At 36.1% G+C, this 18,237-nt stretch overlaps 1 protein-coding gene and 1 long non-coding RNA gene across 3 annotated transcripts in view; one reads left to right on the plus strand and one right to left on the minus strand.

Moving 5' to 3' along the window:
• Positions 1–2,816: 2,816 nt before the first annotated feature.
• Positions 2,817–15,682, minus strand: LOC117410884 (homeobox protein Nkx-2.2a). Its single transcript, XM_059025889.1, has 3 exons — positions 15,537–15,682; positions 7,479–7,783; positions 2,817–6,678 (listed from the first exon to the last, which is right to left on the minus strand). Exons 2-3 carry the CDS (start codon positions 7,735–7,737, stop codon positions 6,122–6,124), a joined length of 816 nt encoding a protein of 271 aa, XP_058881872.1. The 5' UTR covers positions 7,738–7,783; positions 15,537–15,682; the 3' UTR covers positions 2,817–6,121.
• Positions 15,683–16,932: 1,250 nt separating this feature from the next.
• LOC131737352 (uncharacterized) overlaps positions 16,933–18,237 on the plus strand; it is a 65,936-nt gene continuing 64,631 nt past the window's right edge. For both annotated transcript variants that reach the window (XR_009328972.1, XR_009328973.1), the window contains exon 1: positions 16,933–17,111. This is a non-coding gene — a long non-coding RNA (uncharacterized LOC131737352). The remainder of the gene's footprint in view (positions 17,112–18,237) is intronic.

The raw sequence follows: 18,237 nt of genomic DNA on the forward strand, positions 1-18,237 counted from the left end.
CAGGGCTCCACCTGTCTTCCTCGCGGAGCTGTAGGGCTGTGCTTCTGTTGTGTTCGAGGGGAACACTTCATTCATTTATTTATTTTATTATTATATTTTTTTATACATTCCGTCTTGATATTTTAAAGGCTCAAGTTTGCAAACACACTCAAATACACCTGCACATTTCCGTTGGAAATGGTACATACTGTACAATGGTAAATTCCTTGTATTTTATGCAAACTATTCGAGAACAGAACCCTTGATAAGAAATGAGTTCTCCTGAAACACACACACGTTGTCTTTGTGCTGAGTTTCAATGGCTTTGTCTTTAAGAAGCCAACATGTTGCAATATATAATATAGCCATACACTTAAACCTAATGTTTACGAACTGATCACCAATCTAATGCAAACGACGTTAAACACATTTTTGTTTCTATATGCTTTAAATTGTAATCTTTATTTTGGTAACGCCTGTGTTTTTGTGCCTCTTATGTAGACTTGGTGTATATTATCAAGCGATTAAAGATATATATATATATATATATATATATATATATATATATATATATATATATATATATATATATATATATAATACTTAATTTGTACAGTGGATACAGTGCGTTTATTTTAGTCATTTTACATTTAAAAGTAGCATATCTCTACACGACCAGAATACTTTTCATTCAGTCCAACCTTCTGCCGCTACAACCTTGTGCTATTTTGACTTAATCCGATGTTTAACACAAGGGGATGTCGCATGATTATAAACTGTTGAAACTGACTAAAGCTTTAAGTTAAAGTAGGCTATATCATTATCGTAAGGATATGTGAACTACATGATGTGCATCTGTGTTCTTGTGTAGTGCAATTGCGCCACACTGTGGATTAATCACGAGCAGAATGGATTCAGTTTGCATGTCTAACTAAAGTTGGCCAGAATCAACCCCGTTTCACAATACCCCTGACTCCAAGGAGAAATCTGGTGAAACACAATCCATTTCGACATCTCAGTATGCATTATATATATATATGTTTAAGCCAATTAAGCTCGTTGATGTTGTATGTATCGCAACCCAATTCAAACACGCTTGTTGTATAAATGGGGTTAGTTTAAAAAACAAAACAAAATGTTTATGCACTTACCTTATGTGGCAACACAAAATGATATTTAATCTACGTATTTTTATTTTCAATATTGTTATTTGGTTATGTGATTTGACTGTTTTGTACAATTAACACAGTAATCAGTAATATGCACTACAAAGGTGAGTGTTGTACCAGTTGAATACATTGAGCCGGCTATATACGGTTTTAAGCCAAATTGTGATACACACTATTTGTTGAGGGACAATCAAACGATCAATGTTTCATAACTTTAAAAAAACAGCATATAGTCAAACATTTGAATCCCTAACACATCCTTCTCAGATGCGTATTCCTTTGTATTTTGTGTCAAAACGGATAGGAGAGCCGATGCGTTATTGAAAAACAATTCAAATAAAGAAGAAGCGTTAAAGATATTGATGTATAAGGTATAATTCTATATTTTAATATACATTCAAAAGGGTATCTGTGAACTAAGATATAAGGAAACAACAACAACAACAACAGCAACAAACAATCCATTGCCATTCAAGCACTCGGCTGTGCTTTACACCTTAGACGTGTTTTTCTTTAGGAAATTAATCCCTATCTTCCGGACATATACAATGGTTATGGGAGAGCAATTCAAAGCGCTCTGCTTCCACCTTGTGGCTGAAAGGCGTAGTAAAGCGTCGATCGGATATTCTGCCGAAGACTGACACTGCTGTGTTTAATAACAGTGCCAAAGCGGTGGCGAATCTTATCTGCATCTTATAGACGGTAATAAAACTAGATTGCTTCCTTTTACCGAAAGGCCAGCTTATTATAGTTTAGAGATTTAGTTTATTTGGAGATAAACCTGATAAAGGAAGATTTATGTAGAGGTGCAGAGGTTCACTATTTCGAAGGTCTTACAAAACCACAAGTGCATATTTCCTGAAATATTCTACTTTAAAGAATCGGACACACAACACCACTCGAAGAGTTCAAGAACATACTTTAAGCTATTTATTTTCACCTGAATATATACACCAAGCCTTAAATGAAACTGAAACAAACCTGCATTACAACGGGATGATTGAGTTGTGTTATGCATCTAAGTGATTTCCAGGGGATTTGAGCTGATGAACAGGACAGGGAATTGCCATGCTCTTCAAATATTGGACTGGCTTATTCAAGAATGACAAATCCACTTTGCGTCTGAACTGAGCCTTATGGTAAATATGGGTACAAAATAGGTTACTTTGTTACGCTGTTAAATGTACTTGTCGAAAAACAACACAAACAATGATTTAATAAAGTGAGTCTAAGCGATCTTGACTGCAGTTCACGGGTCTATTTCTGCATTATACATCGAAGAGAAGAACCCTGCTATTTGAAAATATGGGTTAGTATAGTTTAGTCGATGGAGCGAAAAAAATCAGATGATGGCTTATGGTTCAATATTGATTTTAAATCATCATTTATTATTACTATAATAATAATAATAATAATAATAATAATAATAATAATAATAATAATAATAATAATGTATTTACTATGAAGACGTTTGCTAAATACAAATGTACACCATTTAACTAAATAAAGAAACTGTAAAAATTGTCAAATTATAGTAAATGTAACTTAACTGTACCAGATGTGTGTGTGTGTGTGTGTGTGTGTGTGTGTGTGTGTGTGTGTGTGTGTATATATATATATATATATATATATATATATATATATATATATATATATATATGCCAGCAAATTAATTATACTTTACTGTAGGCCCCTATACCGTATTTATAATATTAATACTGTATGTATTTTCCATGAGCTTTTTGAAAACATGTAGCTACACATTTAAGCAAACATGATTATTTTAATCTAACTCAATATACTGTAAAATGAACATAATAAACCAGTGTGTAAAGCGCGCTTACGAATGCGATGCAAAATGCAAAGTATGTACAAATGAAACAGTGTCAAAATAAACTCTGCAATGGTGTGCAGCTTTCTGGAAGCAGATTGTGTGGAAATAGCGAAGACATCAATACAATCCTTCTGTTAAGAGACGGGGAGAGAGCGAGGGGAAGAGACATGAGAGAACTCTTGTTACTATAGATATATCAAGGAAAAAAGAAGCCCCTGTTATCGCTGAATGAAGAGGGGTTTTTCAGAATAGATATAACACGAATTTTTAATTCGTCTTTCTTTGAGAGACAACAATGCTGTTTTTGAAAGCCAGGCACAATTTGGGTTTTGTGAGGGTTCCTTTTCTCCCTCCCTAGCCCAGCTGTCCATATGGAATTCACCATGTACAACGAGGATCACAATGGCACCAACTGACAGGCACAACAAAACCCAAGGATACTTCTCCCTGACTCGGGATGCACTGCCCCAAATAAAAGAACTGAATAGCAACAAGAAACTCTGACAGTCTCCCTCTCTCACTCTATACCTCCTTAATATGCACGCCTCCAACATCCTTAACTACCGGCCTCCATCCATTGTGCTGTTTTTGTCTCGTCTACTGTATATTGTGCAAAGATAGACTTCACAAAACTGCCCCGTCATCGTGTGAAATATAAGGCTAAAGAGGTTAGGGACACACAGGAATCAACATGTTTTATTGACTTAAGGAGATTTTAAATGGTCCCACTGCAACAGTGTCAGCCGCCCCCATGCAAATGCAAAGAAATCAAACTGTCCAATGCTGCAATTCTTTCCTTTTTATATGAACAAGATGAAATGCATTATTAATACCGCACCACAAATATTGCAGCAGAGACGTATCATGTCCAAGTCTTTTACGCACACGGCACACACATGAGAGCATTCCAATAATTTCACTCGCAATAAGATACAAAGAAACTGTAGTCTATCTATCTATCTATCTATCTGTCTATCTATCTATCTATGAAGTTACTTTGATTAACAATACAATATGAACTATGACAACACATAACTTCTAAGCTAGTGTAGGCAACATTTTAGGTATACATAGCATATACCTGTATGTAACAGTTTTATTTAAATAAATTGTGTCTAAGATATAAATATTATTTTGGATCAATATATTATTTAAATACACTCTTTGGTAATCGAATACATCGGAAATTCCTGCACAATATTTTAGGGCATGTATGTTTCATAACAGACAATGAGGTTTTAAAATCTGAGTTTAGGTTAATGTTGTTGTTAAATGAATACATAAATATATCTCTCTGAAGTATATGAATGTTCGCAGTCTTTAAAACACCCAGTTCGTGTGAAAAGGACTTGCTGTTCCACAACGAACCAAACCCAGAGGTCTCTGGAGACAGCGGCTTGTAAATAATTAGCAATGTTTTTCAATTTACCAGTCTGCTCAGTGATACTGACTATGGCAGCTATCATTTGTTTTACCAAGATGTTTCTGCTGGTACCGACTGAAGATTTTGTTAAAGATAACCATGTTTGTCCTAGATATTAAATAAATCTGATAGTCAGCAATAAGTTTGTTAGAAATCCGTATCGTATTTGCTGGTCCAATGGTGCTCTTGTAGGAATTTTCAGAACGATTTAGGTTATTTGTAACTGAAATAATCATGTTGATCTAGTGCAGTTTCATACGATTTTTCTTCCTATAAATGCGAGTACATTTTATATAGTCCCAGGTAGTAGGCCTACATCATCTTTCTGTATACATTGACTGTAACCAAACCAAATACTATAGTAGTGTTTATTTATATAAAACACTTTCCTTTTAATTTCACATTTCTTTCAGAGAACACGATATAATTAAACGACACAACTGGTGTCGCGATTGGATATGCATGCGAAAGGCTGATGTGATGCTACACATATTTTTCCCTTTGATAAATAAACGACAAAGATGGGTAGATCGGTGTTGCATTTCATATTTCTCTGTCATCGATTTGATGTTCTGTAGAAGGCCTAATTGGTTACATTTTAAAATCCAATTTCTATGTGTTTCTGCTACTAGAAACACACACCAGTGAGACGTCTGAGATTTAGGATGCAAATCCAGAACCTCAAAGTGGAAGCCATTAAGATTGTATTGGAATCAAAAGCTCCTCGGCTGAAGAAGCCCTCTTACATTAAGTGAGTGGGGTTTATTTATATTTTCACAAGTGACTTTATCCAGCTAAGCTCTTAAGTAGCCACACATAAAAATAATACAAAAATGCCGTTTGCAGAAACGTCTTACATCGTGCGTGACACAAATACATCGCTGTACGATGTGCAATAGCAGTATAGGCCCTAATTGACATTATTATGAATAGCCTACCCAAATAGTAATACATTTAGAAACAATCAATCGCCAACGTGAAAATAAATTCTTACATGAATAAATACATACATAAATACATCATAGTTCAATAAATGTCCATTTAAGACTTTGCGTTTTGTTATTTCAAAGACAATTAATTATTTCTTTAAGACACTGCAGTCAACAGACGAAACCAAAACGTAGTTTCTGAAACACAGCATTTTTATTAAAATTCTTATAAAAATCAGAAACCCCCCTCAATGCGCGTTTATGCGATTATTCAGACAATTAGGTCTAGAATTCTATGCCGATAAACTGGACAATTTTCTTTTAGGAAATATCTGCAACGAAACGCCCTGAAGGTGATCTGCTTGGCAACAATTACGACCAAATATTTACAAAAATCAAGACAAAATAATATAATAAACTAAAGGTTGCCAGGATTTTATACATGGCCATAAATATTATTTTTGTATAGTTCCATATAAAATGAGCAAGAAATTTTAAAAAAAAAACCTATAATTGAAAAGTGGTTTCTGTACGTGCTTTATACACGACTGACAAAAAACATACTCTACAACACACAATCATACTGTACAAAAAAATCACAAGAGCATCGAAGTTTTCCAATTAGGAGGCAGGACGCGGTTTTCATGGCGAAAACTCTGTAAACATGGCGCACGAAACACCACCAAAATAAAATGGTCGGTATGGATCAAGCTGCAAAATGCAAAAGTCGTTTTCTTTACTTTAACACGTCCCTAAAATACACAGCGCATCAGTCCTTATATATAGTTCACCAAGTCCACTGTTGAGTTTGCACCAAATGGTGTGCCGTGGGGAACTGGGGAGTGCTGGAGCTGTACTGGGCGTTATATTGCATATGCTGGAGAGCCTGGGCGCTATATGCAGTAAATGGGATTCCAGCCTGGAAAGTGGCCGCCAAGTCCTGCGCTTTGAGCGTATGGCACGGTTTACCGTCCCTGACTAAGACGGGCACTGCCACCCGTCGCGGGGAAGGGAGATGGCTCACCTCCATACCTTTCTCTGCTCGGGCCCGCTTCATCTTGTACCGGTGGTTCTGGAACCAGATTTTCACCTGAGTCGGCGTTAGACGGATCAAACTAGCAAGGTGTTCTCTTTCGGGTGCTGAAAGATACCGCTGTTGTCTGAATCGCCGCTCCAGTTCGTAGGTCTGCGCTTTCGAAAACAGCACTCTTCGCTTTCTCTTCTTCCCAGAGTCACTGCCGTTGCTTGAAGTTTCCTTGTCATTGTCTTGCGATTCGTCTGCAGAAGGTTCTGGGGATTTGGCAGACGAGTCCTGTGGTTGGGAGTTTGATGATAAACCACGCACTGTGTGAAGAATTGTAGGAAAACAGAAACACCACAAACAAATGCGAATTACTATACAAATATAGTAACAACGTCACAGCACATTCTTTGTTTTACATGGATGCAGTAAATTGATTCAATGTAATTTCCACAAAGCTGGGTCTATAGATACCAAGACGATGCAACTTAAAATGTGTTCCCATCGGAAGATCTTGCAGGCATTTGGCACAACTTTAATGAACCCTTTCTTTGTAAAATACGTGGATTGTTTTATAAAGAATGAGAAACAGTGTCTCCATGTATTATCTAAACATAAACAATACATTCGTTGTTAAGAGACCATTTAGATTTTTTTTTTCCTGAGATGAAGCTGGTATCATTTAAATTACATATTTGTTTTACTTCTGAAAAACCCAGTAATATAAAAATGATAATAAAACACTACTAATCTGTCATTTTAAATTTTGTTTAACACCAGGTTATCTTTAACATGTCTTATTGATATTACCGGTATACAATAGTCCAAACGATCGGATGAAAAGGCGCTGTATATGGGACAAATACATTATATATAAATTACCATTTTCAAAAACTGAACAAAGGGGCGAAAGATGGAAAACCAAGAAAATATCACTCTCGAAACAAAAAATACACATGGTCTTGTTAACATATATTAGGATTAGGAATTACGTTAAACGAAAAGCCATATAATAATATTTAATGAAAAAAATATATATACAAATCACAGATTTAATAAGACATGCTCAGCCGATTAAAATGAAAATCAGCTCTATTTAGTGAAAACTAACATTAGTACTTACATGAATATTGAATGCTCTCTGTAGTGGCAAGCCATCTTGTGTAAGGATTATCACTATTATCATAAAATGGGTTCTTTAAAGGAAGGGTTTGCACGTTTTCTGAGGGGCTCTGCCCCAGAACTCCACTCGTTTTCGTTGCTTCAGACCCCTCTGTATCTTCCTCTGCTCCTTCTGTAACAGAGCCGTCCTCATCATTGGTGTCAGGGAGGTCCAAGATGTCCTTCACAGAAAAGCCCGTCTTTGTGTTGGTCAACGACATATTCTAAATTTATGCAGGAAAGTTGCAGCACCAGTTTGGCAATCCGCTGTTTCAAAACACACAAAACAGAATCAGTGTAGAATAAAAAGGGAACAGTAAATGCTGTGCGAGATTTAGCTACAGCTGAAGCAAATCAATACAGTACGGTTGGTAACCATTGGCTTTTAAAGTAGTGCAGTGAGTTCTGTAAGTCCAGGAAGAGTGCCAAAGTGCCTGAAGTGTACTAAATCTGGCTCGTGGACACTGTGCTACCGACGGGCGCGAGGAGGAAATAAGCCATTAGTGGACTGATCAGTCCATATAAGGTTGGTCTCAACACATGAACCTGCAGTGAAAAAGCATTAAAAACGTAAAAGGTTGGCCACGTGTGGGCGGGTCTTGGGAGTCAAGTGGATGAAGACAGTGTTTGCAGATGTGAAATTGTGGGTTTTGGGGAGATCCGAGCCTCTACCATTGGTGCTTCAGAACATGATGAGTGGTATAACGTGTCAATTAATTACAAAGACGGGGAGGGCCTTTTCTACACCCTATTTACATACAAAGGAGCTCCAAGTAGCTTTATGCTCTGCATACTCGAAAGCGCGTTATAACAAATTGCTCCTGAAAAGCGTTTGCGTTAATACCCTCCACAGATATAAAAATATTAAAGCAATAAGCTGGAAAATTGCCTTGTAGCAGCTGGGGCTAAACTGTGGCCTGAAAGCGGTTTCAAGACTATTTATTCCAATCATTGGTGCTCGCCTAAACGAAATGCTATTGTTAAAAATGGTAAGAGACCAATTTATGTAAACCTTTTAGGTCAATATTTTGGTTTCGGCTTAAGGACAAGGGGTATAAATGAAACATTAAGTCATCGATTTGCGTGTTGTTTCAAAAGGAACGAAGCTCTATTAGTAAAGAAAGATTAGTTTTGTGCTGATGTCTATTGCTTACTGTAAACCTAATGCTTGAAAGACTAGGCTCAAATATATATATATATATATATATATATATATATATATATATATATATATATATATCAGTATTAGTTATATTAGTATTTGTTGTGCATCAGCTATATATAATCCAGTTGTTATGATTGTATAATTTGACTCGCGTATACGTTTACTACTTGTTTCAAGAAATAAGAAGGATAATACAATATGTACACACCTGTAGAATGTTTCAGGTTAAGGCGCTGGCATACCCAATAATTAACGAAACACGCGTAAGATCGTAAGAGTTAATTGTTAAGTGTCTGACAAAACATCCTCTTTTGTTTTTGGACCCGTTCATTTAGGCCTATGTGTCAGACTCGTGTCGCTCGACTACAGGCCTATTTTCGACGGTAAGGTATTCTGTTCTGTAAAATTTCTAATTATCACATGGAATTCCCACATTTTAAAACTATTTTCATTATTGGAAATGGAAAAGCTACTTCGCAAACCGTCTGATTTGAATTGGGGTTTTGCACAGGGAAAAGAAGTTTCCTGCCTGAAGTCCATCTGAATCATTTCCCACCCAGATCGGAATCTATATTATTATTATTATTATTTATTTCTTAGCAGACGCCCTTATCCAGGGCGACTTACAGTTGTTACAAGATATCACATTATACATTATTTCACATTATACAGATATCACATTATTTTACATACAATGACCCATTTAAATGTGCTTTATTTTGCTCTTATCAGCCCCCTATTTTACTGCATTTAATCCTGTACTTCAGAATACTGTAATCTGCCAAGTTTTTAACCTGTAGTACTTTGTATTTAATCACATCCTGATGTAACTATCACTATTTAATCATATCCTGATGTAACTATCACTATTACCTGCTGTATTATTGAATTGTGGTTTGTCAAACTTGTACTTTGCTTGAACAAAAGTTATTGTATTTCTTGCTCTTATTATATTACTTGTATTGTAACGCTTGAAATGTTTTTGCTTACGATTGTAAGTCGCCCTGGATAAGGGCGTCTGCTAAGAAATAAATAATAATAATTATACAGTTGGGTTTTTACTGGAGCAATCTAGATAAAGTACCTTGCTCAAGGGTACAACAGCAGTGTACCCCACTGGGGATTGAACCCACAACCCTCCGGTCAAGAGTCCAGAGCCCTAACCACTACTCCACACTGCTGCCCTGTCATATATATCATAAACTAATTATTACTGTAAAATACGTTACGTCTTCCTGTTATTTGTTCAATTCCCCCCCCCCCCCAATCTAATACACAATTTATAAATGATCTGTTTATTTCTCTTCCCCGCTCTTTTATTTGCTATGTCTGTTGGATACCTTCTCTGTCTCCTGTCTAGTGAGAAAGCTATTTATTATTGTTGATCAGTTTATTCCTCTCTCCCTCTTTCTGTCTCTCCCTTCCTCTGTGCTTCCCTGCCTCCTATCTAGTATGTGATTTGGGTGACAATGTTGCAGGTTTTTAGTAAGTCCTCGGCGCATCCTGGGTGGTCGGACCCGGGCAAACACAAATACAAACCGATTGCTAAGCTGCGGACAATGGACGAAATGTAGACAAATGTCCGGCTCCTGTTGGAAGCCTTTGTCCAAGCCCAGTTTTTGCATTTATTTCAGGGGCGAAATAATAGATGATTGACGCCCCCGTACAATGTGTTCTAACTGTTTGGAATAAATCTGAGGTTGTTCCGAGTTGTCATGGCATTCAACTGCTTTCAATGGACTATCTCTTCATTCATTTCTGAATCCGTCCACAATATTAAGGACACTCCTCCATCTCCTCACTCTCCCCACAGCGATAAGGGTTATGTCAAAACACTTTAGCCTAGTCTGAATGGGCAGTACAGTTCAGAGAACTAGTAAATAAATAGAAGCCGATAATGCTGGCTGGACATTATTTTTCAAATATGTACAAATAGGTATTGCACCTTTAAATTATATTTGCATCACTAATAAACCAGTAGGGCTATTATTATTATTTTATTTGTGTTTTCTTACTCCATTTAAACGAGCCTTTGCTGGATGTGAATACAGAATGTTATTTTTTGCATTTGATGAGTCTGTTTCAACTACTTACATAGATCACCTGATAGGTAAATATTTTCCGAGGCGAATCTGAGGGTTCCTGGAGAATTAATCACTCTGCTGTCTATGCAGGGTGACAATGGCCCATTGAAAAGCACTGGGAAAGAGTACAGTGGAACTGCAGCTTGTGTGATCGAACAGCCTGACCTTCAATCTGTAGCCATTCGAATAGTTACTAAGCGAGACCACTTAAAGGTGTTAATATGGCCGTACGTCTTGCAACATAAATTACGTCTCTAATTATGTTTCACGAATAAAGCAATCATTTTCTTCTAAACTGTATATCTTTGGCGGCTATTAAGATAAAGACTGGACTTCTGCATTATTTTACAGGTTTTCGTGTGCTGTACTTGTCAAAATGCCACCATGCCTGGTGATTGCATTTACAACAACACAAAATACATTTTGTCAGGGAGTCGCAAAGACTGTGTTTGAGGTGTTCCAACCTGCAACCCAATAGAGCTGAAGCACGTTTGGGCAGACACGTTTGAAGTCAGTAAGTTAACGCTTTGTACCAAATCTTAATCCCTGCAGAGAAGATTGGTGTTAGCAGAGATGGTGTGTGTTTTTTGTGGGTGTATTTGAACATTTGAACAAGGGGGTTGAACAGAAGTAAATGTGCACAGCCTGGTAAGTGGCTGTACTTCACTTGAAGAGCCCTCTGCTCATGCTTACCTGTTTACTTTTCCAGGTAGCTCAAACACAGCACAGTTCACTTTTCACTGCTACCGAAATGTAGATTTCCCCCGTGTCAAAATGGAAATTTCACTTCGGCCTTTTGTAGCCTTACGCATTTTGAAATATGCCTATGTTAAGGAAACGTGTGAAACAGCTAGGGAGACGGATGGTAAATAAAGCTTCTCGTGCTAGATTAATTCCTTCTCTTTCCACGAAGTTTGTATGATGAATGAACGATCAATAAAGATAGCCTACACCAGAACTGTCAGGAGATGTTGCGAAGCTGTCTGAAAAGCACTCTGTCAACACCGAGGACTTAAAAGCACCATATTTGCATGTTGTTCTAATCTCCAATGTAAATTAAACGTTTTATACTTCACGCATCAAAACTGGGAGGGAACACGTATTAATGAAAAGACCAATCCCAATGATGTAAAAAAAAAAAAAAAAAAAAAACTAGATGCAGGGGTTGGTGAATGAATGAATGAATAAATAAATAAATAAACAAATAATAATAATAATAATAATAATAATAATAATAATAATAATAATAATAATAATAATAATAATAATACATATTAGCATTAACCAAAGTGAATATAAAAATGTATAATAATATGTTAAGTGTTTATTCTGTAATTATTAGACTCACAATTAATTTGCCTAGTGAATTATACATTGTACTAATGATTTCGACCATGTAATATGTTGATCGCGTTGCTTTATTTGAAAAATAAAATAAATAAATAGCCATGCAAAAAAGGAGGTAGGTGTGTGTGTGTTTGTATATAAGTATGTGTGTGTGCATGTGTTTGTATATATGTATGTGTGTTTGTGTGTATGTAATATGTATGTGTGTGTGTATGTGCATGAGCATAAGCATGTGCATGTGCATGTGTCTGTGTATGTGCATGTGCATGTCCATGTGTCTGTGTGCGTGTGCATGTGAATATGCATGTCCATGTGTCTGTGCGTGTGCATGTGCATGTGAATATGCATGTGCATACTGTAGTAGTGGTTAGGGCTCTGGACTCTTGACCGGAGGGTCGTGGGTTCAATCCCAGGTGGGGGACACTGCTGTTGTACCCTTGAGCAAGGTACTTTACCTAGATTGCTCCAGTAAAAACCCAACTGTATAAATGGGTAATTGTATGCAAAAATAATGTGTAAAACATAATGTAATTGTATGTAAAACAATGTGATATCTTGTAACAATTGTAAGTCGCCCTGGATTCGTCTGCTAAAAAATAAATAATAATGATGTGCGTGTAAGTGTGTGTGTGTGTCACAGCACTTCTTATACAATCATTTCAAGTGTATTGTTTCAGTGGTGCTAAAGGTGTGAACAATTGTTTTCATTCATTCTAGGCAAACAAAGCATAGTATTCCTTAGACGCTCTGCTGAGGTGAAGCTTACAGTACGCAGTCACTGCTGTACGCTTTATTGTGTCAGTCACTGGCAGTTTGGCTGGGTATAGCGATAAGAACGAGGGAAGCCACCACGATCTGCTGTCAAGGATGTCTAAGAAAGGTCCAAGAGAAATAGGGAACATTAGATACAGGCCTAATGGGTTTAGAAAATGTAGACAATAGAAATATAATGAGCATAGTGCTACCTATAATCCAATACTTTCAGCTTTGCCAAAACCTTCAAAAGGTAGGCTACGCTGCAGTATTTATTGTATCAGTGTTTATTATACACCAACCGTGGCAAAACGAAGATTATTTCAATTACACGGGGATTACATTTGGAATACAATAAGCATATGTATTTATTTATCAGTGTTAACTACTAAGTACTGTTCTGGAATCGTGTTAAATGTGAATCTAGCATACCTTTTTAATTGTCTAATTGTTATAAAGCCGATTAAAAATAAATAAATAAACAAATAAATAAATACATCAATAAATAAACGTGTGACTCAAATTGAACTATACAACTCGTTCGTGTTTTTATATCTGATACACTTGTTAATTTGTCAAAGCAATTATTATTTTCTGAAAAGAAATTAAGATTAACCGTTTATAAATTAGATTTAATAATATTACATTTTTCGAAAAAAAGGAAAGCCAGTGAAAGGCTTATAATAATGGCGAGGATTTGTTGAGTTTAATCGCTGAAATTCAGAATGTTACGATGCCTAAGGCACACAGTAGGATTTAGAGGTAACCTCATTTTACTCGAGGTGCTTGTGATAAGTGTTGAAATTGACGACCACAACGTCTCTTCGGGCTCCAATATAATATGAAAGTGATCATGTTAATAATACAATAAATGTATATAAATAAACGCACGGGTATGTGTTTATTGATTTGTTAACCATCGCCTGAGGGGTATCATTGCAGTATGCTACCAGTCATTTGTAGCCGTGTTTCAAAAATCAAACCTTTTCTTTTCGCCCCGAGTCAAAAGATTTTCTTTGATTCATTTTCCTTCCCCACTGATTAAACATGTCACAATGAGATTATCGCTGTGGCTATGCCCGGAGGAAAAGCTTTTATTTGTTAAATGATTAGTTTATTTGTAAAGGTGACTATCATGCGTGTGTTGCAGTACACGCTTTAATCGATTTTCTGCATAGTTTATTATATGTAATCACGGACAATGTAGGGGCTACTGGCGATAGAAGTAGCCGTTGTTCGATTACAGGCTTATAATTGGCCCGATATGTAACAAGTACAAATAAAGTTCAGTGTGTGTTATAATGATATGTTTACTGAAAACAAAGGTTTCAGCTAAGCGATAGTGAAACATCCATTTCTAATGCTCTGGCGAACCCTACCGACTCAGTGATGAACTGTCACAAGACTAATAAACACATGCAACATAACACAACTCTATACAATATCACTTTAAAAACGTACCGGTACTAATAATGCATTTTAAAGTACATACATGGACATGTTTATGGTGAGCATATATATATATATATATATATATATATATATATATATATATATATATATATATATATATATATATATATATATATATATATATATATGTGTGTGTGTGTGTGTGTGTGTGTGTGTGTGTGTGTGTGTGTGTGTGTGTGTGTATGTGTATGTGTGTGTGTGTGTGTGTGTGTGTGTGTGTGTGTGCGTGTGTGTGTGTGTGTGTGTGTGTGTGTGCGTTTGTGTGTGTAAATAACCCACTCGTTAAAACAGCAATATCCACTGTATATACTTTAAATCCAGGTTAACAAAGTAGTCAAACCCATCAATAATTTAACAATCCTTTCTCTTTGTTACAATTTTCATCACGGATAAGCATTAACGTTCAATTATAGCATTGTCTTTTGAGTAGTCAGTGTTCTGTTAATAGTACTCAAATTAAAGTGGTTTAGAGACAACAGCCCACCTAATCTTAGCAGACAGACGGGATTTCCTTTGAGAACGGGAAGCGTGCTCTTAAACATAGATAGTACTGTATATAAAAAACGGAATCTAAAGCTACATGTCAGATTCTTTTTTTCTTTAATAGAAATTATCATTAAAAGAAGGTTATATAGGCGATGGACGGTGACGCGTAGCCTGCTTATACCTTTGCTAAATTATAAACATATAACCCTCGCATTATGTAATTTTGTATCCTTGGATGTTTGATCACTTATTTGCCCACAACATGACGCATCTTGCAATACAAAGCAGCTGTCGGCAGGGTTTTTAAACGACTGGAATTAAATGATAAAATCGTGAGTTTTGTTCTTTACAGCACGCGCTTTGTGGATTTTCAAACGAGGATGGAAGACAACAATATCAAATAATTTAATTCAAAGATAACAATATCAAATAATGTCATGATAAGTACATCAGCGAAAAATGCAAAAGATAATCCACATGTTCAAGGATTCTTGTAGAATGGAGAGGGTTATGAAATGTAACAAACGTTTCAGAAAGAAAGAAAGAAAGAAAGAAAGAAAGAAAGAAAGAAAGAAAGAAAGAAAGAAAGAAAGAAAGAACATGTTTAAACTGGCAAGCGAGCAGTGTTTAAACGTCTCTTACGTTACCAGCTTGCAACAAAGCACAATTTACACAGTAAAGGGTTAAATAATATGGACTATATTGCGCTCACCTGGTCACTGTTGAAAGGACGCTAAGTGCTGTGGCCAGCGTTAAGACGGCTCTGAGTTAATGAAATATCTCCAAATGGAAGTGAGGAGTGCGTGCGGATCAGATAACTGATTCGCTTTATATACGCAGAGAGCAAGTGCGGCTCTCGTGATATTGTCCCAGTGCGTTTGCTTAGCTGTCCAAGTGGCTCCGCTCGGGCTCTCTCGCTAACATTGCGCGATCTGTTTGTTTTACCCAGCTATGACGTGAGACAAAATATTGGCCATATGTTCATCGGCAATAAACTGGTCATAAGTGCAAACACCGTTCTTCTGATGGTGCTTTTAGCTGATTGAGCCTAACTTTCTATTTTAAGTTTGCTGCTGCGCTTATATATATATATATATATATATATATATATATATATATATATATATATATATATATATATATATATATATATTTCTTTTTTGCACACATACCAGTTACATCTTTTGGTAAAACACAGACACAGAAAGTAAACCGAAGCAATATTAAACGCAGAACTACAGTAGGTTACAGAGAAAGAGGGGTTTAGTTGATGTCTACTATTAGTTATTTCTCCCAGGACAAGGTTGCCACTAATAAATCGCTTGGTAGCTAAGAAACAGAAACGCCAAGTAGCCAGATGTGACATGTTATTTATGCGAGAACTCCCGTTTACACAAGATACGCTGATGTAACATTTGATAGCAACTACGTGAGAGATTCTGCTCTCAGATTGTGTTTTTGTTTTCAGTTTCGGCCATAGGGATAAACATACTGAACCTGTAACACATATAACAAAAAGTTGAAGAAACTGTAACCACTCTCGCTTCATTAAGAGTCTCCGATTAGTCCCTTCCGTTGTAGTATGTATGTATTTATTCATTCATTCATTTATTCATCGATTCCTATATTTTTGTTTAAATGTTTATTTTCCAGTGTTACACATACCATTTTAACTTGGCAATTGGTTAAGAATCTGACAAAAAACGGCGAATATAATCTCGCAATTTGAAGTGAATCTTAAATTGATATTAACACAACACGCCACATAATAAGAATTTATAAAGCGGAAACTGCAGATTAAGCCGAGCTGATGTTATTGCAAATGAGCCAATGCTTGGAGCTAAAGCGGGTTTGTTTTCTTTTTAAATGCTTATAACTTATACGGGTAAATATATGAAGATCTCAGGTAACCAATAGAAAAAGGTACTTCCAATGTAATGGTTTATTTATTTGTTTATATTTATTTATAATGGGTTTTAAATCATTAATATATTATAATATGTTGCTTATGAATGTAGCGGGTGGGACCCAACACTTACACACCTGTAGTTAATTGAGCACCGCTTATTGCTAAACTGGCAAATGATCTTGGACCAGATAGAAGCCGTTCACGTCAGCTGTGCAGGACGAGCTTTCCTTTTACTCTGTTGGCGAATAGCGCAGCAGGAGCAGCAGCAGCAGGAGGAGCAGGAGCAGGAGCAGCAGGAGCAGGAGCAGGAGCAGCAGCAGGAGCAGCAGCAGCAGCGTGTGTTTTTAGATGTGTGTTCTCCCCCGCTACTAAGATCAGGTAAGCCTGCACAAGCTTTGAGATTACCTTCCTGGTGTGAACTCTTGTTTTATTTATTGTATCTGTTTTTATTATTATTATTATTATTATTATTATTATTATTATTATTATTATTATTATTATTATTGTTATTGTTATTGTTATTATTGTTGTTGTGGCTAACAGGACAGACTTCACATTAATGTGACATGTGGTCACATTACGTCTGAGTCTCACGTGGAGGTAACACATTTTTTAATTGTATTTTATTGTTTCGTTATTTGGAAATGTGTTTAATACAAATGTTTTTTGTATGTTTAGTGTCAACCACTGTTTCTTTATACTAAAGAAAATACTGTTTCTTATACTAAAGAAACTATTGTTTTCTTTTTTACTCGTTTTTGTACTACGTTTTCTTTACACTGTTTTCTTCTCTATCAGAAAATATTATTTCTTTTCACTGTTTCCCCCTGATGTAATGCACTGTCGTTTTGAAACTTTAAATTGAACTATTGTTATTGTATACTCTAGAAACTTGTTGTGGTTAATAGTAAGAATCTGTTTTAACTTTTAAGAGTTATTGCTATTGATTTCCAAAGTCACTACTGGGTTGGTTAGAAACAAGTATACAGTGTTGTATCAGTCTAGGAAACGGTGTCTTGTTCTGTGTTTTTTGTTTTGTTTAGTTGTGTACATATTGTTCTTTTTGCACTATAATTGGTCTATTGAGAATAGCAGGTTTATTTTTATTTGGAACTTTCACCTAAATAATCAATATTGTGCCTCCACTTTTATCCCCGGCAATCTTTGTGAATGTGCCCCGGATCACATTCGTGTGGTGTGGTTTAAATTCAGTGGTTTATTTTTTATTATTATAGCAATGTATTATTGATTGTTTTCTTTCACTGTGATATTACTTATACACTGGGTTCATAAGAACGTTTACAAACGAAAGGAGACCATTCAGCCCATCTTGCTCGTTTGGTTGTTAGTAGCTTATTGATCCCAGAATCTCATTAAGCAGCTTCTTGAAGGATCCCAGGGTGTCAGCTTCAACAACATTACTGGGGAGTTGGTTCCAGACCCTCACAATTCTCTGTGTAAAAAAAGTGCCTCCTATTTTCTGTTCTAAATGCCCCTTTATCTA

This window comes from Acipenser ruthenus, chromosome 6 (genome assembly GCF_902713425.1).
Source record: "Acipenser ruthenus chromosome 6, fAciRut3.2 maternal haplotype, whole genome shotgun sequence".
Lineage (NCBI taxonomy): Eukaryota > Metazoa > Chordata > Actinopteri > Acipenseriformes > Acipenseridae > Acipenser > Acipenser ruthenus.